Source organism: Capricornis sumatraensis, chromosome 10 (genome assembly GCF_032405125.1).
Source record: "Capricornis sumatraensis isolate serow.1 chromosome 10, serow.2, whole genome shotgun sequence".
Lineage (NCBI taxonomy): Eukaryota > Metazoa > Chordata > Mammalia > Artiodactyla > Bovidae > Capricornis > Capricornis sumatraensis.
Genome location: NC_091078.1, coordinates 39,025,000 through 39,047,951, shown reverse-complemented (window position 1 = coordinate 39,047,951; position 22,952 = coordinate 39,025,000). Strand labels below are relative to the sequence as shown.

At 44.0% G+C, this 22,952-nt stretch overlaps 1 protein-coding gene across 1 annotated transcript in view; it reads right to left on the bottom strand.

The window, feature by feature from the left end:
- PCNX2 (pecanex 2) overlaps window positions 1-22,952 on the bottom strand; it is a 306,992-nt gene that overhangs the window by 22,447 nt on the left and 261,593 nt on the right. The window contains exons 27-28 of the mRNA XM_068982673.1: window positions 20,220-20,453; window positions 18,206-18,318 (exon numbers count right to left, since the gene is read on the bottom strand). Of these exons, the coding sequence (XP_068838774.1) occupies window positions 18,206-18,318; window positions 20,220-20,453 (347 nt within the window). The remainder of the gene's footprint in view (window positions 1-18,205; window positions 18,319-20,219; window positions 20,454-22,952) is intronic.

The window sequence follows — 22,952 nt, the reverse complement described above, 5'->3', positions numbered from 1 at the left end:
GGTTGGGGGAGGGAAGGACTGGAATTGGGGATTAACAGATGCAAACTAACATATATGTATATATATATAGAATGGAGAAGCAACAAGGTCCTATTGTATAGAACAGGGAAATATATTCATCATCTTGTGATAAACTATAATGGAAAAGAATATTAAAAAAAAGAATGTATAGATGTATAATTGAATGTACATATATACTTTTCTGTACAGCAGAAGTGAATACATTGTAAATGAACTATATGTCAATGAAATTTTTAAAAAAAAATGAGTCTCCATGCAGAAAACAAAGCCTGAATTAGTATTTCACTAGATTGAGGGTACTACCCTTAGACTGTGGGTCATTACTCCTAGTACCTTAAAGATACAGGCATCCTAGATATAAGGTGTTTCATTATCTGCCTTTTATCTTCAGGAGAATGAGGAGGAAGAAGGCAGAGATGTGATGAGCTGGAAAGCTCTGAGGAGAGGTCTCCAGGTGGCCCCCACGCATTTCTGACTTGCAGAATCACCAGGCTTTATTCTGTTAAGACTCTACTGAGAGATGACAGGCTCCCACCCCGAGGCCAACAGCTGGAGCAGGGAAACAGGGTTACATCTGAGTTATTCAAGGTTGGCCTTTGTGGGGACTAGAGCAGCCAACACTTGGCCCCTTAGCTTATCTTTATTGATTGAGGTTTTCTGCACAAATGTGGTGCCATGTAAGCCGAGGCTCATCTCAATGCCGCGGTCCAGTTCTCTGCGTGTGGATGTGCGTCTCTAACACATGACTACACTAGGCCCAGGTTTCTTCTGGATTCAGCTTCTGCTCAGAGTCACTCCACGCCCCTATCAGACACCAGCAACCACCAAGCTGAGTCTCTGTGACACTCTGCTTGTACTCACTCCTGTTCTTTCTGGTTCCTGACCCTGTTCCCTATTCTATGATGACATAACCATTGGTGGTACATACAAATAAGAGGTTGGGGCCATCAGCACTTAAGCACAGATGTACACAACCTTTCTGGAGTCATTTTCTGGCCTGAAGCTCTGGCTGTTGCTTGCAGCCCTGGCAGAAACTCTAGCTCCATGAAGATTATGCTTTAACGGGTCCCACCCATTTCAGCATCCTCGCCCATCACCTTTCACAGAGCAGTGACAACTTGAGAATGGCCAGATGAAGTGAAGGCTGTTTTCACTCCTGTTTCACTGTTTTACAGCATCTTTCTTTATCCACAGAGGAGTCCTCGTGGCTCAAGTCTAGCCAGATGTTGCCTATGACCCCATCCAGCTCAGCCCAGTTCTCACCTGCACCCTCTCTCACTGGCTCTCAGTCCATGGAAATTCTGGCTCCTAGGAAATTTCAATATCCAGAAATATCCAGAAACATTCTGGATGTCACAGCTGTAGGGCAGTGCTCCTGGCACCCAGTGGGTAGAGGCCAGGCAGGAACGCCCAGGATAGTCCCCCACAACAAAAAGCCACCCAACCTAAAAGGTGAATAATGCTGCTGCTGAGAAACCTTGCCCATTATGACTGAAGATACAGACTTTAAGTTCTAGACACTGGTTCATTATCTTGGATCCAGTGTTAATGACTCTTGGGATTCAGGTGGGAACAACTCTAATGCTGGGATAGTTTCTGCAGGACTCCCAGTGGACTCTCCAGAAGGATTGATATGCCCAAGTTAATGTCCAAACAGACTCGTATACTGCATGTTTACAGATGGGCGTCGTGGAGAGCCTTCTGCTGCAGGGCACTGCTGTCCATGGAGCCCTTGGAGAACATATGTGAACAACTGCGATTTGCAGGCTGGGTTCCCATGCTTGCTAGTTAACAATGGAGATTCTTAGAGAGTGAGTACTTGGTGGTTTTCTAAGTCAGTATCCTAGCTCAGAGAGCATTCCACTGTTGGGGAGGCACCATGCTTCATACACGATTCATTCCTCTGTGGGATTCCCCAACCATGCAACCAGTGACCACTAAAGGAGCTGGAAGTACAGAGAGTAATGCATGCAAGAGGGGATGGCCTTGGTAACAGTATCCTACTGTTGATAAGCTCTTATTGATCATTGTCCAAAAGCAACTCCTGACAACTAATCTTTGAGTTCTTTAAATATAAGATATATTTTCTTCAGGTGAAAATTACTAAATGTATTTTTTCTGTGGGATGAATAAAAGATCCTCTTCATTGATCTATTTCTCAGAATTCATTCAGATTAAGGCTTTTTTTGTATTTGATTTCAATTTTTTCAGCTTTATTGAGGTGTAATTGACACAATTTTTAAGTATTTAAAAGGTAAAAAAAATTAAAATTATAAAAACAAAATCTTATATACAACTTGAAAGAAAATAAATAAAATGTACATCATGATTTGATAAACATTGTGAAGGGCAGATTAAGGCTTTTGGCTTGAGGATTTCAGCTTCCTTTTTAAAGAAGGTTTAAATATAATTTTTAAAAACTCGGGAGAAATAAGAATTTGTGAACTCCTAAAGGTGTGGTTTTGAAAGATTAATGTTTTATGGGTGGAAGTGAGCAGTCTTACTACGTTAAGTACCAGGAAATCTAGTAGTTTGTGTACATGAGAGTATTGTAGATATCTGTATTATTCAAGGGCATCTCAGAATTTTAAGTTATACAAATATTAAAACCACCATATAAAATATTAACACTTCATAAATAATCTTTCAGTGAACATATTGTTTTTTAAAAAGCACCAGCTCTGAGCAACTAGAAGTGAGACAGAAAAGATACCTTACATTTCTCTGGTGGTTTGTGCATTACTGAGTGCTTTCCATTCCATCAGAGTCTACTCCCTGATGTTCAAGCTGGTTTTAGAAAAGGCAGAGGAACCAGAGAGCAAATCGCCAACATCCGCTGGATCATGGAAAAAGCAAGAGAGTTCCAGAGAAACATCTACTTCTGCTTTATTGCCTATGCCAAAGCCTTCGACTGTGTGGATCACAATAAACTGTGGAAAATTCTGAAAGAGATGGGAATACCAGACCACCTAACCTGCCTCTTGAGAAATTTGTATGCAGGTCAGGAAGCAACAGTGAGAACTGTACATGGAACAACAGACTAGTTCCAAATAGGAAAAGGAGTACATCAAGGCTGTATATTGTAACCCTGCTTATTTAACTTCTATGCAAGTACATCATGAGAAACGCTGGACTGGAAGAAGCACAAGCTGGAATCAAGATTGCCGGGAGAAATATCAATCACTTCAGATATGCAGATGACACCACCCTTATGGCAGAAAGTGAAGAGGAGCTAAAAAGCCTCTTGATGAAAGTGAAAGAGGAGAGTGAAAAAGTTGGCTTAAAGCTCAACATTCAGAAAACTAAGATCATGGCATCTGGCCCCATCACTTCATGGGAAACAGATGGGGAAACAGTGGAAACAGTGTCTGACTTTATTTTTTGGGGCTCCAAAATCACCACAGATGGTGACTGCAGCCATGAAATTAAAAGATGCTTACTCCTTGGAAGGAAAGTTATGACCAACCTAGATAGGATATTCAAAAGCAGAGACATTACTTTGCCGACTAAGGTCCATCTAGTCAAGGCTATGGTTTTTCCAGTGGTCATGTATGGATGTGAGAGTTGGACTGTGAAGAAGGCTGAACACCGAAGAATTGATGCTTTTGAACTGTGGTGTTGGAGAAGACTCTTGAGAGTCCCTTGGACTGCAAGGAGATCCAACCAGTCCATTCTGAAGGAGATCAACCTTGGGATTTCTTTGGAAGGAATGATGCTAAAGCTGAAACTCCAGTACTTTGGCCACCTCATGCGAAGAGTTGACTCATTGGAAAAGACTCTGATGCTGGGAGGGATTGGGGGCAGGAGGAGAAGGGGACGACAGAGGATGAGATGGCTGGATGGCATCACGGACTCGATGGATGTGAGTCTGAGTGTACTCCGGGAGTTGTTGATGGACAGGGAGGCCTGGCGTGCTGCGATTCATGGTGTCGCAAAGAGTCGGACACGACTGAGCAACTGAACTGAACTGAACTCCATTCCATCAGCTCAGCTCATTCGCATGGTTGCCTGTATAAGATATAGTATTAAAACCCTTTCATTTAAGAGGAAACAGGCCAAAAAGGAGTTTAGAAAGAGGATAAGACAGGTGGGAACAGATATTTAGCATCTCATGCAACACTGAAGGGCTTCCCACATGGCCCTAGTAGTAAAGAATCCACCTGCCAATGCAGGAGACCTAAGAGATGTGGGTTTGATCCCTAAATTGGGAAGATCCCCTGGAGGAAGGCATGGTAATCCACTCCAGTATTCTTGTCTGGAGAATCCCATGGACAGAGGAGCCTGGTGGGCTACAGTCCATGGGGTCACAAAGAGTCAGACACGACTGAAGTGACTTAGCATGCACATGACATTGAAGGAGCACACCTCCCTCCTGCCACCCACCTCTCCAGGAAACACAGAGTCTCTTTAAAAACGTGTAACTGGAGTCATCTTCTTAAAGACCAGCTCAGAGGTTGTATTAGAATGGGCTGATTTCTTCAAAGGCTTCAGTTGACCCCACAGTAAAAATAGCATGAATGTGTAAGTCTTGAACTATCCCCCACCTCACCCTCCTGAGGTCGGTGACAAGCTATTTTCCAAGGTTTAAATCAGTGTATGGTTTCCCTGGTGGCTCAGATGGTAAAGAAGCTGCCTGCAAGGTGGCAGACCTTGGCTCAATCCCTGGGTCAGGAAGATCCCCTGGAGAAGGGAATGGCAACCCACTCCAGTATTCTTGCCTGGAGAATCCCATGGACAGAGGAGCCTGGCAGGCTGCAGTCCATGGGGTCACAAAAGAGTCCGACACAACCTAGCGACTCAACAACAAAAGCGCCTGCCTCATTCTCTTTCATGCCTTGAGAGAGAATGAAATGTGTCAACTCGTGTCAAGCACTTAGCACTGTTCCCAGAACCCACAGAGCGCATCCTCAGTGTTCACTATGATCATTATTCTGATTTTCACTGAACTGGAATGTCCAGGCAATATAGGCATCAGATATAAACAGAAGACATTTATCTTGTAGAAACTCAGATAATCATTGGAGAGCAATCACATGGTGAAAGAATCTCAGGGATGTGGTTTCAACTAAATGCCAGCTGTAATGAGAAATAATAATTCCCAAGTGAGAAGTAGTTAAAAGACAAGATTCGATGAAAAGCTTTTTAAAAGTATGTTTGGCTTCATGACGTTTTAATACTTCTGGGCCTCTATATCAGTGGGATCAACTGTTATTATCTGGTGAAAGATGCTTCTGGAGGCTGCTGGACTGGGAGCAGGCTGGCTGTGGAAGAAACAACCTCCTGGCAACTGCTCAGAATGAAAATAGATTTCCAGAACCGGCTCCCAGTGATTCTAAGCTGGCGTGTGTGAGATGGGGTCTTGGGTCTATATTCTGGCCAAGATCCCCAAGTGATTCTGGGGCATAGGGAGGTCTGAGACTCAGGGGGCCAGAACCTGGATGCTTTCTTAAGACGTCCAGACATTTCAGAGAAGCGATGGAGTGGGAGCTCGGCGCAGGACCTGTGCCCCAGTCTGGGGTAAGAGAAGGTTTTCCACAGAGGGGGATTCTTAATGGCTCTTTTCTTTGTATTTTCTCTCTCTTTGCTGAAGTTCTCACTGTGTTCTTCCATTCTTTTCCTGATTTCAGTGAGCATGTTTGACTGTTACTTGAAACTATCTGCTGCATTGATTATCTCAGTTTCATTTAATTCGTTTCCTGGGGTTTGTCTTCTTTCATTTGAAAGATATTCCTTTGTTTCATTTTTGCCTATCAGGTTTTTTTTAGGGGGAGGGGGGTTAAATTATTTTTTTAATTAGAGTATAATTAATTTACAATGTGTTATTTCAAGTGTACAAAAATGATTCAGCTATATATATGTGTGTATGTGTGTGTGTGTGTGTGTGTGTGTGTGCGCGCTCAGTCATGTCCAACTCTTTGTAGCCCCATGACTGTAGCCCTCCAGGCTCCTCTGTCCATGAGATTCTCCAGGTAACAACACTGGAGTGGGTTGCCACTTGTAGCTCCACAGGATCTTCCCAACTCAGGGATCAAACCCATGTCACTTGTGTCTCCTGCATTGGCAGGCAGATTCTTTACCACTGCACCACCTGGGAAGCCCATATGTGTGCGTGTGCATATATATGCATATATATTCTCTTTCAGATTCTTTTCCATTATATTCAACTCTCTCTGCTTGTTTCTACGTATTAGGTACATCAACTACATCTCTTGACCTTGAAAATGTGACTTTATGTAGCAGGTGTCCAGTGGGCCCAATGGCACAGCTCCCCCAGGTCACCAGAGCAGAGTACCCTGTGGGCGGAATGCACCTCCTGCTGTGGCTCGGTCATGATTGCTATGGGTGTCTGATGGGTGGTGCTTGGCCCCAGGTTGGCTGTTTTGAGGCCTGGTTGTTACTGCTCTGGGTATGGTGATATACAGGGCAAGACTCCTGGGATGGGAGCTGCTTTGAGGGGGCTGTTGGCAGGTTGGGCAAGGCTGGTCCTCAGAGGACCCCAGGACAGTGTGCATGGTGTTAGCTAAGTAGCAGAGAATGACAGAAATGACATCAGCCAGCACCTGGTGAGCAATGTGGAAGGAGAGGGGGAAAAGGCACATGCCAACACTTCTGTCCCCTGAGAAAGTCCCACCAGATCCCTTCCACTCAGCATATGTCCTGAAATTAATCAGTGAATCTTCTTGGATGATCCAGGTGTTCTCTCTGTGCTGGGACGCAGAGCAAGTGAGTGTGTGCACAAGCACAAACAAGAGGTGAATCTTGGTTTCCCACAACTCTCGGGCTCTCCTGAATGTAAAATCTTGATGCTGATTTTTGAGCTTCCAACTTGGAGGAGGTCGCCATTAACCCCACCATAGAGCCACCAGAACTCACACAGGACTGAGGAAACAGACTCTTGGCGGGCACAAACAAATCCTTGTGCACACCAGAACCCAGGAGCAGTGACCCCACAAGAGACTGACCTAGACTTGCCCGTGAGTGTCCAGGAGTGTCTGGCAGAGGCGTGGGTCGGCGGTGGCCTGCTGCAGGGTTGGGGGCACTGAGTGTAGCAGTGCGTGCATGGGACCTTTTGAAGGAGGTCACCACTATCTTCATTACCTCCACCATAGTTTGGTCCCAGGTCAAATAACAGGGAGGGAACACAGCCCCACCCATCAACAGAAAATTGGACTAAAGATTTACTGAGCACGGCCCTGCCCATTACAACAAGACCCAGTTTCCCCCTCAGTCAGTCTCTCCCATCAGGAAGCTTCCATATGCCTCTTATCCTTCTCTATCAGAGGGCAGACAGACTGAAAACCACAATCACAGAAAACTAACCAATCTGGCCACATGGACCACAGCCTTGTCTAACTCAATGAAACTATGAGCCATGCCATGTAGGGCCACCCAAGATGGATGGGTCATGGTGGAGAGTTCTGACAAAACTGGAGAAGGGAATGGCAAACCACTTCAGTGTTCCTGCCTTGAGAACCCCATGAACAGTATGAAAAGGCAAAAAGATAGGACACTGAAAGATGAACTCCCCAGGTCGGTAGGTGCCCAATATGCTACTGGAGATCAGTGGAGAAACAACTCCAGAAAGAATGAAGAGACGGAGCCAAAGGAAAAGCAACACCCAGTTGTGGATGTGACTGGTGATAGAAGCAAAGTCCGACACTGTAAAGAACAATACTGCACAGGAACCTGGAATGTCAGCTCCATGAATCAAGGCAAATTGGAAGTGGTCGAACAGCAGATGGCAAGAGTGAACCTTGACATTTTAGGAATCAGCGAACTAAATGAACTGGAATGGGTGAATTTAACTCAGATGATAATTATATCTACTACTGTGGGCAAGAATCCGTTAGAAGAAATGGAGTAGCCATCATAGTCAACAAAAAAGTCCAAAATGCAGTACTTGGATGTAATCTCAAAAATGCCAGAATGATCTCTGTACGTTTCCAGGGCAAACCATTCAATATCACAGTAATCCAAGTCTATCCCCTGACCAGCAATGCTGAAGAAGCTGAAGTTGAACAGTTCTATGAAAACCTACAAGACCTTCTAGAACTAACACCCAAAAAAGATGTCCTTTTCATTATAGTGGACTGAAATGCAGAAGTAGGAAGTCAAGAAACACCTGGAGTAACAGGCATATTTGGCCTTGGAGTACGAAATGAAGCAGGGCAAAGGCTAATAGAGTTTTTCCAAAAGAATGGACTGGTCATAGCAAACACCCTTTTCCAACAACACAAGAGAAGACTACAAATGGACATCAACAGGTGCTCAATACCAAAGTCAGATTGATTATATTCTTTTCAGCCCAAGATGGAGAAGTTCTATACAGTCAGCAAAAACAGGACTGGGAGCTGACTGTGGCTCTGAGCATGAACTCCTTGTTGCCAAATTCAGACTTAAATTGAAGAAAGTAGGGGAAACCACTAGACTGTTCAGGTATGACCTAAATCAAATCCCTTACAATTATATAGCAGAAGTGACAAATAGGTTCAAGGGATTAGATCTGATAGAGTGCCTGAAGAACTATAGACGGAGGTTCGTGACATTGTACTGGAGGCAGTGATCAGACCATCCCCAAGAAAAAGAAATGCAAAAAGGCAAAATGGTTGCCTGAGGAGGCCTTACAAATAGCTGTGAAAAGAAGAGAAGTGAAAGGCAAAGGAGAAAAGGAAAGATATACCCATTTGAATGCAGAGTTCCAAAGAATAGCAAGGAGAGATAAGAAAGCCTTCCTCAGCAATCAATGCAAAGAAATAGAAGAAAACAATAAAATGGTAAAGACTGAGATCTCTTCAAGAAGATTAGAGATACCAAGGGAACACTTTATGCAAAGATGGGCACAATAAAGGACAGAAATAGTATGGACCTACCAGAAGCAGAAGATATTAAGACGAGGTGGCAAGAATACACAGAAGAACTGTACAAAAAAGATCTTCATGACATAGATAATCACGATGATGTGATCACTCACCTAGAGCCAGACATCCTGGAATGTGAAGTCAAGTGGGCCTTAGAAAGCATCACTACGAACAAAGCTAGTGGAGGTGATGGAATTCCAGTTGAGCTGTTTCAAATCCTGAAAGATGATGCTGTGAAAGTGCCACACCCAATATGCCAGCAATTTGGGAAAACTCAGCAGTGGCCACAGGACTGGGAAAGGTCATTTTTCATTCTAATCCCTAAGAGTAATGCCAAAGAATACTCAAACTATCACACAATTGCACTCATCTCAACACTAGCAAAGTAATGCTCAAAATTCTCCAAGCCAGGCTTCAGCAATACATGAACCATGAACTTCCAGATGTTCAAGCTGGATTTAGAAAAGGCAGAGGAACCAGAGATCAAATTGCCAACATCCACTGGATCATCAAAAAAGCAAGAGAGTTCCTGAAAAAACATCTACTTTTGTTTCATTGACTATGCCAAAGCCTTTGATTGTGTGGATCACCACTAACTGTGGAAAATTCTTAAAAAGATGGGAATACAAGAGCACCTGACCTGCCTCCTGAGAAATCTGTATGCAGGTCAAGAAGCAACAGTCAGAACTGAAAATGGAACAGACTGGTTCCAGAAATGAGTATGTCAAGGCTGTATACTGTCACCCTGCTTATTTAACTTATATGCAGAGTACATCATGAGAAATGCTGGACTGGATGAAGCACAAGCTGGAATCAAGACTGCCAGGAGAAATATCAATAACCTCAGATATGAAGATGACACCACCCTTATGGCAGAAAGTAAAGAAGAACTAAAGAGCTTCTTGATGAAAGTGAAAGAGGAGAGTGAAAAGTTGGCTTAAAGCTCAACATTCAGAAAACTAAGATCATGGCATCTGGTCCCATGACTTCATGACAAATAGATGGAGAAACAATGGAAACAGTGACAGACTTTATTTTTTTGAGCTCCAAAATCACTGCAGATGGTGACTGCTGCTATGAAATTAAAAGACACTTGTTCCTTGGAAGAAAAGTTATGACCAACCTAGACAGCATATTCAAAAGCGGAGATATTAGTTTGCCAACAAAAGTCCATCTAGTCAAACCTATGGTTTTTCCAGTTGTCATGTATGGATGTGAGAGTTGGACTATAAAGAAAGCTGAATGCCTGATGAATCGATGCTTTTGAACTGTAGTGTTGGAAAAGCCTCTTGAGAGTCCCTTGGACAGCAAAGATATCCAACCAGTCCATCCTAAGGGAAATCAGTCCTGAATATTCATTGGAAGCTCTGATGCTGAAGCTGAAACTGCAATACTTTGGCCACCTGATGCGAAGAACTGACACATTGAAAAGACCCTGATGCAAGGAAAGATTGAAGGCGGGAGGAGAAGGGGACGACAGAGGATGAGATGGCTGGATGGCATCACTGACTCAATGGATATGAGTTTGAATACACTCTGAATTGAGTTGGTGATGGACAGGGAAGCCTGGGGTGGTGCAATCCATAGGGTAACAAAGACTTGGACATGACTAAGTGACTGAACTGAACTGAACCCCAGTCTGTCAGACAAACCTCAGTCTTGTCTGCAGGATGATCCAATATGACATCTGGCCCTAACGTGGGGACTCATATCCAGTAGAAGATGGAGAAGGGAAACTGAGATGATGTATAGGATTCCTGAATAACACTGCTTTCCTCAGTCCACTCTGGGTGGGAGGGGTGGGGGTATGGTTGATGTGACCTCAGACTGTGACACTGACCTCTTGCCACAAGGTCATCTTTCAGGGCTCTCAACCTCTAGCACAGACATCATTATTTCTCTGTCATTTTTCAAGCTCACATTTATCTTGACCTATTCTATCCTCTCTGTTGTTGTTCAGTTGCTCAGCCATGCCTGACTCTTTGTGACCCCACGGACTGCAGCACACCAGGTCTCCCTGTCCTTCACTGCTTCCTGGAGTTAGCTTAAACTCATATCCACTGAGTCGATGATGCCATCCAACCATCACATCCTCTGTTGCCCCCTTCTCCTCCTGCCCTCTATCCTCTTAGAAGCCTATGTATTCTTAGAGCCAGTAAAATTTCTTCTTCAAGCAAACATGATGCTGCTGTGAAGTGCAGCCACCTCTCACTTTTATCTCTATAAACAGACATCAACTAGGATCTACTCATCCCCTCTAATTTACTGGAAGGCAGTCACCAAGCTGTCTTTTAGCCCCTGGGGTCAGTGAAACTATTTTGACTTCCTCCTAAAATATGCCTTTATATATGTATGCTTTTATTCAGTAGGAGACACAGTTCTACAAAGGAGAAAGGCCCCAAACTCCAAATTAAAACCATTATCAGCTTTTGCTTGTGACATCCTTATTAACTCATTCTATTTCCCTAACATATGGATATTTTACTTGAAGACATTTTATATACTTATAGTCCTTTGCTTACTTTCATTCGGTTTAAGCTGATTCTCAACTTACTCTTTCTCTCTAACTTGGCATGCACATGCTTTTATTCCTTGAGGATAGCCTGTCAAAGCTATGTCACTGTTGTGAAGTTAAAATATGTCCCCCAGAAGCCCATCAAATGAGCAGAGCTTGTGACTGCTGCTAGGCTGCTGTGTAAGACTTCCCTGGGGAATCAGTGTTCAAAAATCACCTTTTACTCCTTAACATTAAATATGTGAGGATGGTATTGTTTGTTTGGTCTCAGACAGTACACTTAAGAGTATACTCTTGAGTTAAAATTTTATGAGGATAAAGTATGTGCACACACACACACAGATCATGAGACACTCCTACTTTGAATACATAATAAAGCTATACTGAATGAAATATTAGCAAAGCGAATTCATCATTGCATAAAAATAATGCATCATGACCAAACAGAGCTTATCTCAGAATTATAAGGATGTTTTAATGAAGAAATTAGTTAATATTACCAATTACATTAATATTAGTTTGGCTAAAAAGTATGCTCAGTTAGTGAATATATTGTTTAATAAAGCTCTTGGTGAAAATGAAAAATGTGTCTTGGTACTTAAATCTGAATAAACTTTTTGCCCATCTAATAGATTTAAGAAGAATAATTTCATCTGAATGTCAGCCCTCAAATTTTCAAAGAATTCATCATCCTTTCTTGATAAAAAGCCTTAGCAATCAAGGAAGAGACAGAAATTCCTAACCTGATAAAAATGGTCTATTAGAAGCCTGAAACAAGCTTATTTTTTTTATGCTAAAATTTGACATTTATGCCCATGAATGTCTGGATTAATGTGAGGATGCTGTGCTGAACGGAACAATGGCCCATCAAACATGTCCATGTCCTACTCTCTGGAACCTGTGGATATGTTATCTTACAGGGCACAAGGAATTTTCCAGATGTGATTAAATTGAGTACTTTAATTTAAAGGGGGAGATTTTCCTAGATTATCTGGGAGGACCCAGTGTAATCATAAGTACCCTCATATGTAAAAGGGAGAAGTAGGTGAGACAGAGTTTGCTGGAGAGAGAGACTGGAAGATGCTACACAGATGGCTGGGAAGATGGAGGACGGGGTGGTAAGGATGTAGGCAGCCTGTTGAGCAGGGGACGGATTCTTCCCACAGAGCCTCCAGAAGGCACGAAGCTCTGCTGACACCTGGGTTTTAGCCTAGTGACACCTGTTTTGCACTTTCAACCTCCAGAACTGTAAGATCACTAGTTTATGTTGTTGTAATCCACCTAATGTGTGGTAAGTTGTTACAGTAGCAATTGGAAACTAACACAGATGCCCACCTCCACTTGGAGGTCATAGCCAGTGTAACAAGAATTGAGTTATGTTTATCGGAAAAGAAAAGGCAAAACTGTCATTATTTGCAGATATGTCTTTCCAGCAGAAAATCAAATAGGATTAATAGAAATAACATTGTTTAAAGATTTTTTAAATGTGGTTCATTTTTAAAGTTTTTATTGAATTTATTACAATATTGCTTCTGTTTCATTTTCTGGTCTTTTGGCTGTGCAGTATGTGGGATCTTAATTCTCCAACCAGGGATGGAATCTGCACCCTCTGAATTTTAAGGTGACGTCTTAACCACTGGACCATCAGGAAAGTGCCGCTGAAACAATAGGCTTATAAGAAAGTTCAGTAAGAGGTGCCCGGAATGAGACCACTATGAAAAAAGAAATAACTTTCCTGTAAACCAGCAATGGCCATTAGAAAATGCAATAGGGACAAAAAGAGTCTATTCATGGTCACAATAAAACTATAAAATATCTAGGATCAACTCTTTCAAGTATTACAAATCTCCATAAAATTATAAACTGCTACTGAGAGAAACTTAAAAAACTGAATGATTCCAGAGACAGTATATTATTGACTAATGTCCATTTACTTCTTAAGCTAATCTGTAAGTTTAATACAATCTAAATCAAAATTCCAGCTGAGGTTTTTATAAAATGTGAGGTCTAATTTCACCTGAGAAGGGATGTCCCTGGTGGTCCAGTGGTTAAGACTCCACACTCCCCATGCAGGGGGCCTGGGTTTGATCCCTGGTTATGAAACTAGATCCTGCATGCCACAACTAAGACCCAGCACAGCTAAATAAATACATACATAAATATTTTAAAATAAAATAAATGTCCCCTGAGGAGAAAATGAGGCACAGCAGCCCCACCATAAAGACAAGAGCACCTTGACAGAAAGCATTTAACACATATTAATATCTTGATATGAGAATAGCTTCTAAAAACCAGTAAGTACCTCATGGAAATTAAAGAGTGTCTTGATGAGGGTGAAAGAGGAGAGTGAAAAAGCCAGCTTAAAACTCAATATTATAAAAACTAAGATTGTGGCATCCGGTCCCATGACTTCTGACAAATAGAAAGGGAAAAGGTGGAAGTAGTGACTGATTTCCTCTTCTTGAGCTCTAAAATCACTGCAGATAGTGACTGCAGCTGTGAAATTAGAAGACGATTACTCCTTGGCAGGAAAGCTATGACAAAGCTAGACAGGGTGTTAAAAAGCAAAGACATCACTTTGCCGACAAAGGTCCATACAGGCAAGGCTGTGGATTTTCCAGTAGTCATGAACAGATGAGAGAGTTGGACCATAATGGAGGCTGAGCGCCAAAGAATTGATGCTTTTGAACTGTGGTGCTGGAGAAGACTCTTGAGAGTCCCTTGGACAGCTCAGAGATCAAACCAGCCAATTTTAAAGAAAATCAACCTTGAATACTTGTTGAAAGGACGGATGCTGAAGCTGAAGCTCCAATTCTTTGGCCATCTGATGCAAAGCGCTGACTCATTGGAAAAGGCCCTGACGCTGGGGAAGATTTGAAGGCAGGAGAAGAGAGCAACATAGGATGAGATGGTTGGATGGCATCACCTATTCAATGGACATGACTTGGGCAAACTTTGGCAGATGGTGAGGGACAGGCAAACCTGGCATGCTTCAGTCCATGGGGGTCACAGAGTCAGACACGATTTGGCAACTGAACAACAGTAACAACCTCACAGAAGCGGATAAAACGTACACATGGGCGGGCACTTCACAGAAAAAAAAAATGACCAATAAATCTTTAAAAAGAGTCTTACCTTCTCTATTAATTATGGACATGCAAATTCAGATAAGAATGAGATGACTTTTTTTCTTACCCATTAGGCTAGACAAATTAAAAAAGATTACCTATTCAGTGTTAGTCAAGTTATGGCAAAATATTCATGGTGAGGATAGAAATTGGGGCAGTTTTGGAAAGCAGTTTGACTATATCCATAGAAATTTATGTTTAAAAATTTTTTTTGAGCTCTGAAACCACTTTTCACAAGCAAAACCATTTCCTGAATGAACTCTAGCTCAGGGAAGAGCAGAGCACACTGTTTGGTTGGAGTGGAGGTGGGGACCCTGCTCCAAGCCCCCCTCACTCTGTGCCCCTCCCCGCCCCCCACAATACCTCCACATACATCAGAACCTCGTGGACTTACACTCCAACCCCCAGCCCAGGGCAGCGTCTAACATATATCTTTAGTACATCAAGGACTGAAATGAAAATGCATTGTAGGATTTTATTACAGTATGGGACCGCTCAGTGGAGTGAATCGGCCTCAGATAATCAAATCTTTCCCTAGAATACCAAGAGTATTACTCCCAGACTTATCTCATCACTGTGTTTGGAACAAGCAGAGCTGACATGGAGTATGAGAAGCTTTTTGAAACAAAGAAAAATTCCATCAAAACAAGGTTGACAAAGCAGCTGCTAGGCATGGTGCTCAATCAAGGAAAAAATAAATAAACCAGACCGAGCAAGAAACACCTGGATCAGAAATATTGGAACAAGCCACACAAACAAGATCGAAGAAGTCTGAAAATATGTTGGATGGGAATGGAAAAAGGGAAATCGCTGAAGCATTTTATTTGCAATTTGTAAAGAAAAAAAATTTTTTTTGAGATTAATGCATTTAAAGAAAATTTTTAATTCATTTAAAAAAAAAAAAACTTTCCATCGATCCAAAAAAAGATGCTTGGGTGCTATAAATGTATGAAGATTCATTTTGTGATATAGAGCCTTGAATCTTCTGAAGCCCTTCTCGAAGAGTACTTCCTATTTACAATATTTATAGTAGGTTGTTTTACAAAGCTCACAAAGGTGCCTTCTGCTAGACTCTCAATCTTTGAATTCAGTCCCAGATGACCACAAAGGGAATTGCCTGCATCTAGTATGAGGCTTCCCAGGTGGCGCTAGTGGTAAAGAACCCACCTGCCAATGCAGGATACATAAGAGATGTGAGTTTGATCCCTGGGTCAGGAAGATCCCCTGGAGGAGGGCATAGCAACCCACCCCAGTGTTCTTGCCTGGAGAATCCCACGGACAGAGGCTCTCTTGGGGTACAGTTCATAGCGCTGGATATGATGGAAGCAACTTAGCACAGCACACAGTATGAGGCTGGGTCAAGTAGGAGGGAAGAGAGGGGGTAGAAGCAGGCCAGTTCTCGCCCAGAGTATTTTCTAGAACAGGCCAACACAATAATCAGTGAGCACTTCTCCCCTATGAAGAAATCGTAAAATTCTGAGGTGTGGGTGCTGAAAGACTAGCTGTCGTGAATCCTACCTGCCGCAGTTCTCACCTTTTCCTCTCCAGAGAAGGGTGAGGGCCTGCCAGCCACACCACTTCACCCCTTACCACTGCACACACGTCTGGGATGACATCTGCCCATGGCTCACCCCTGGGGATGACAGCTACCCGCTGCAGGAAGGGCATTCCGAAGTCCCCTCAGAACTGTTTATCCAATGGCCCCTCCTTGTGAGGATTGTTAAACAAGCACATAAGTGGATTTTGCCCTTAAGAAGCTTGTCGTACCTAATAACCCCCAAACGCACTCAAGTAGAGTATCAAAAGGACCCCTTTGCAGAACACAGGTTCAGCAATACAACTCAGAAATCTGGAAGAAAGCCCAAGCAAAGCAGAAACCATTACACAGAAGAGCGCTTTCTTTTTAAGCTCCCTGGATCTGCATGATTCTCAGCTTTGGCTGCATGCTGATGCACCCAGGGGACCATAAAAGGTCCTGTTGCGTGGTCCACCTGCAGGGGTCTTGACATGATGGCTCTGCCCTGTGGTAGGGCTCGGGCATCAGGATATTTACAAGACCCTTGGGAGACTAATGTGCACCCATCAAGATGCCTTTAATGGACAGGCAGAATCCAGAACATCTGGCCCACAGTGCTAAATACCAAAGGGGCAGTCTATGAAATGGCCACTGACTGGGGTGATGAGAAGGCGACTAATGAAATTCACAGGAGCTGTTTCCCTGGAGAAGGAAATGGAGGGGGTGGGGTGGGGGAGGCAATGAGTACAATTTCATTTGTGATTCAAGTTCAAGGGCTTGTTTGTGAAGGCCAGACCTGAGGGGTAGAAGGTGAAGGAGGGTAAACAGGCCAGGAGAGAATTGAAAATTAAACTCAAAATAGTTTTGTTGTTTAAGAAGAGAAACCTGGGCTACTAACATACAATGGGGCAAGATCCAGCAGAAAGAGAGTGAAAAATCGGGAGAAGCAACATCCAGTCATCAAAGCCCCATAGAGTCAGGGCAGAGTAGGCTCTGGACTAAAGCAAAGAAGTAACCATTTCCTTTTTTGGGGAAAAAAAAACAGGGGAGGAGAACTAACATTTTTTTGAACATTAATTCTGCTGAATATCATAGGCACTTCATACGTATGAAATGGAATATCTCCTGCTATACTGGCGTGCAAGAAATGTCATAGCTATCCACAGTTCCAGCCTCCAAATATGAATTTCTGAGCCATGCTTACGAGCAGCACCACTTTCTAAGGGAGGAACTTGAGAAAGTCACAGTCATCAGCAGTTACAGCCCTCGCAGGGCTGGTGGTAAAGAATTCCCCTGCCAATGCAGGAGACATAAGAGACACAGGTTTGATTCTTGGGTTGGGAAGATTCCCTCCTTCAGGAGGAGAGCATGGCACCCCACTCTAGTATTCTTGCCTGGAGAATCCCATGGACAGAGGAGCCTGGTGGGCTCACAAAGAGTCAAACACGACTGAAGCGATTTAGCACGCCTGCACCCAAGTGTGAGCTGGTGAGCCCTAAGGGAATTCAAGCAAGAGAAGAATACCTCTGTAAAATACCTCTATAAAAATGCAGGATGCTGGCCCCAGACAGCTGAGATGCATATGAAAGAAATGACTCTAATAATCCCAGACTCTTGCATCTTTCCGTACATAGAAGAACACTAAATTCCTTAATCTGATATCTGGTTTTCCTTACTTAACAATAATGTTTGATGTTCAGGCTACCAGCCCCCTTTGTTGCCAACTTGTATATACCCTGACTCCCTCTTCTGCCTCCTCAGAGAGCTTCTCAGGGCTACTGAGATGCCATCCCCTGGGCCCAGTGTCCTAAACATTCCCACCAAATAAAACATTCGCTACTTTCAAGTTGTGACTGATTTTTCAGTTGACATATGCATGATTTCATTTAATCTCCCCCCCAAATTTGCAAAGACTCTTGTAACATAGAAGGCCCTATGCTTAGAATTCCAGGGTTTTGACTGGTCCTTATTAATACCAGGTCCACATTTAATACCCCAAAAGATCACCATGATCAAAAAGTCTTCTCACAGGTCCAACATGATTTATTAGAGAGAGAACGCTCTGGAAGAAGTAGAGGCAGTCCAACTTTAAAGAAAATGATGGACAAAAGTCTGTCCAGCACATAAAATGCCAACTGATGTCTGTATCAGCTGTCTCCCCGGGTACCTGAGGGCCATGTTGTGAGCCGCGGTGCCCAGAGCTCTCCTCCCCAGGATGCAGAGTGCGAAGGACAGAGTCACCAGAGGAGAGTCCTCGTCACTTTCTAGGGGCTTCGAGGGCTGGAAGAGCAAAGACGTCCATTCAGCTTTCATGTGGGGCCTGGCATGCACTTACACAGAACCTCAAACGCAGAGGTTTTCCACGAGGCAGCCACCATGGTCACCTGGGTCCCCCCACAGTGACCCAAAGGATGGTAAACTCTGCTTCCTGAGGCAGTTTCTCTGGAGGTTGGACATAGAAACACATTTAAATGGGGAAGTTACTTTAGGGAAATAAAGGGGCTAACATGTGGCTTGTCGGCCTCGTTTCCTGGAATTGTGAATACGCCACCTTGGGTCAGGAAGATGGTCAGAACTCACAGTCAAATGAAAGTAAAAGTCACTCAGTCATGTCTGACTCTTCGTGACCCCATCCACAGTAGCCCACCAGGCTCCTCTAGGCATGGGATTCTCCAGGCAAGAATATTGGAGGGGGTGGCCATTCCCTTCTCCAGGGGATCTTCCTGACCGAGGGATCAAACCCATGTCCCCTGCATTGCAAGCAGATTCTTTACTGTCTGAGCCACCAAATGAATTTGCACCTTAATCCTGTCCAGTGCAGGGGGACAAGTACACCAGCAGAAATAGAAGTATAGGAATCAAGTGCAAATGAGGGTTTTCTGTTCCCTCTATAATGAGGAGCCCACTGAACGGACCATAAGCCCACAATTAACAATTAAATGAGGTGGTTCATCCAAGCTTAAGAAGAGGAGCAGGGGAAGATGCAGAAGGAACTTAAAAGTTAAAATGTCTTTTGCAAGCAAAGCAAGATAATTTCATTTTTATGAGCTAGCTGAGGAAAGAGGAGTGCCCTCATTGTGGGGTGAGCCAGGATCAGCAGTAGATTCTTGACTATTTCGGCCACCCGCGGAAGCTCCGCATGGGTTAAAATCTCAGCACACGTTCTCCAGGCTGCATCTGGAGGACCAACTCTGCCACCGACTCTCTCCCACCTGCTTTCAATCACTCGTGAAAGGTCAAGGACCTGGGCTAGTGTCAGAACTTGGCTTACCAGTTCACATAGCACACTTCATCAACTGAGAAGGCAGTTTTCAACTTGGATCTACCATCTCCTTCAACACATCATGAGAAGCTTTCCAAATCCTGAGAAGCAGAGATAACAAACTCCTTCCACTGGCCTCCCTCCCCTTTCTCCTCCTGCCTGCTTTCTTGTCTTTCTTTTATAAGATGTCATTTCCATTTCTTCCATTTCTAAGAGGCTGTATTCATCTTCAGAAGCATCCTCAGCATGTGAGCAGCAAAGAACAGACACACAGACACACAGACAAAACTACCGAAGTAGCTTGGACCAATCTGATTGCTAAACAGAATGGGCTTGTCCGCAATTCAATAGGTTTAGTAAATCCTCTGCATTTCAGCCCATATATACTCTGTTCAAAAATCTCAAATAGAAATTCTAAACACAGAAGTGTCCAGAGTTTTAAAGCCATGAGCGAGGCTTAGCACTGTACCAACTCTGAGCACACTAGAAAGGAAAATGTACTTTCAAGGTGCGTTCCTTGGAGACATGATATATGAACTTTTCCATTTCCTTTTGTTTAACTGCTAAATAAACATTTGTCCAAACACAGTGTCCTTTCTCTCCTCTATTTCGTTATAGCCTACCAGGCCTTCCTTGGTGGCTCAGATGGTAAAGAATCTGCCAGCCGTGCGAGAGACCTGGGTTTGATCCCCGGGTTGGGAAGATCCCCTGGAGAAGGAAATGGCTATCCACTCCAGTATTTTTGCTTGGAGGATCCCATGGACAGAGGAGCCTGGCGGGCTACAGTCCATGGGGTCGCAAAGAGTCGGACACAATTGAGTGACTCACACACACGGAGTATAAGAAAGAGATGGTCTTTAGAAGGCTCCTTGTTTCTTAACTTACATTCAACTCCTCCAGCCCCACCTCCCTTACCTACCTCTTGCCTTTTCTGGGCACAGTATTGAATCCACTCCAGATAAACGTTGCAGTAGCTGGCTCGCGTGATTCCCTGGAGACATGGGACGTAGTCATCATCAATGTTCATGTGGAACATTGCAAGGTCACGCTCAATGTAATGCCACTTGGCAAAGGGCTGCAGGGTCTTCAGAAGTGATTCATTTTTGATCCAGGAGAACAGTTTGGGGGATGTCACCATATAGTATATTATACTCTGCCGAGAGAAAGAAAGGTTTTGAGCCCATAGCCTGAAAGACTTAAAATTTCATCTCCTAAAGTAAATCACTGTCAGGGACGAGTGACACGTGAAATCCCCACGTGCAGTATCATTTGTATTTCCTGCTAGATTTAATGCACCCACTGGAGCCATTCTAAAACACTCCCTCTTGGTCACTGGAGGGAAGACGGAAGTGAAGGAGCAGAATGCTAGCGGAATCTCAGTGCTAGCTAGAACGGGATCTCAGCAATGAGAAAGAATGGCAGTCAGAGGGAAAGTGTCATCCTTTCTGAGAAACGCACACAAAAGCACTGTGGTTCCTCTGGGTTTCCCGGAGGCCAGGCTGGGCTGATGCTACTGGAAGAAATCAGGGCAGGTCCTCGTCCAGGGCCTCAGACCAAGACTGTGTCATGAGCTAAAGCAACATAGTTCTTATGGAAAGTACTTATGATGTACAGTTGTTCACTCACTCACACACACACACACACACACACACACACACACACACACGTACTCCTGGGTACCCAGACAGTGGACATCTGAGACGTCTTCAAAATTAACCCCAAGTTTCCTCCTCCATCAGACACTCCACTTATGAGTCCAGCTGGGGAAAATGCCACCCTTGGCTTTATGATTCTGAGCTACAGAGTTTTTGAAAGCCATCTTGTAGTTTTCGAATGAGTTCATCATTCAAGAAGGCTAGCATCCAGCCTGGAGAAGTAAACATATGACAGAGTAAAACACAACCTAAGTCTGCCATGGACATGTCGGGAACAGACAGGAGTATCTGTGGATGAGTCCTTCCAACTTCACTCTTCCTTCATTATCACAGGAAAAGGCACAAGGCTGGTGTCACTGGGGCTAAGACAGACAGGGAACACAGTTAGTATCCTATCTGCGAATTGAGAGTGATGAGGAGGCGGAAGGGCAGCCTTCCATGCAAGGAGGCAGTGATTAGAGCTCCTATAAAATCAAACACTCAATTGATGGACTCCTCTGATTATCAAAGGCATTCTTACCAGACGAGAAGACAGAAAGTAACACACGCGGGGCTTAGGCATCGGAAATCTATGGAGGTGAGTGGGCAGAGGGGCCTTTTCTAGCCCCCCAGTTCTCCTCCTCTTCTTCTGTTTGGTTGGGACGTGAAATCCACAGTGCCAAGGTTGGAGGTTGCCGAGGTGTCTGATTTCAGGTTACTGCAGGGGTTTGAACAGCTGAGTGGACAGACATGTCCACTCAGATTTGGGCAAAACCACAGCAGATGCCTGACTCAGCTTCTCTCTGCTGTTAGGACTGAGGGCAGCCCACTCATTGCAGAAGTTTCATCTGTGGCTCATGGTGTGTGGTGCTCTCTCCTTCTTTGGGGCACAATCTCTATTAGGCTCCATCATCCACCTGACCCCCAATTGAGGAAACAAGACACACGAAGTCTGCAGAGAGTAAGCGGAGTTCACATGTTTCCCTGACCTCTGCAACCCTGCTAGCCTTAGAAAACCCCTTCAATGGAAGGAAGGAGGGAGGGAAGGAGGGAAGGAGAAAGGAAATGAGGAAGAGGCCAGGGGAAGCTGAAAACATATATGCAAAAGAAAGATGTGCTTAATCATGGCCGTTTTTCATCACTGTTTTGAGGTTTAAAATGAGATGATGCATCTGAAGCACTTAGCACCTGGCCTGGCACGTGGGATGTGTGCCAAAATCACATCATCATCTTATCTTTGGCATCTCTGACTTACCTACCCAGCACGCTTGAGGCTCAGGTTAAGGAGCACAGCCCAGGAGAGGTTTGGAGAAGGGGATCAGGAGGCAGGAGACAGGCAAGCCTCCCATGGTCACCAGAGTACACATCTGATATTCAAATATGTGAATCAAGAATCTGGAGGGTGTCCTATTGCCCACCAGCTGGCAGGACCACTTAAAGCTGCTAAGCGTTCCATCCAAAGTCGCAAGCCAAAAAGGAAACGGACCGTGACCAAAGGCATGGCTTCTCAGCTGACAATTATGAAGGGAAGAGAGAAATTTGGTCTGTCTAAACATCTGGCATGAGCAAACATCTGGTCTAGTTTTCCCTCAATATGTACTAATCACGTGTACCAGACAGAAATAACACACAAAAAATGGAAAGCGGAACATTAACCTTTTCATTCCTTTCTAGGGAGGAATGAAACTAACCCTTCCCCAGTGAGGTCAGAGTAGTTAACGAGGACTTTGAATGCCAGGGATTCAAACTCATTTCTCTAGTTCTGGCAAAATCTTGCAATGCTGGCTTCTGAGTGGGCTTCCCAGCGCTGGGCTTTCCCACGTGGGAGGGGAGACAGTACCATGTCCTTTCCCTGTGCGAAAACAGAACTGCTTGAACTGGCTGCAAACTGTACTCTGTCTCCCTTTATTTAGGCAGAGATGCTGTCAGTGAACAGTGTGAAATCCTTCAGAATCTGTCAGGATGAAACGGATCCCATAATACGCAAAGCTAAGTCAGGATGGTGACATGAATTGATG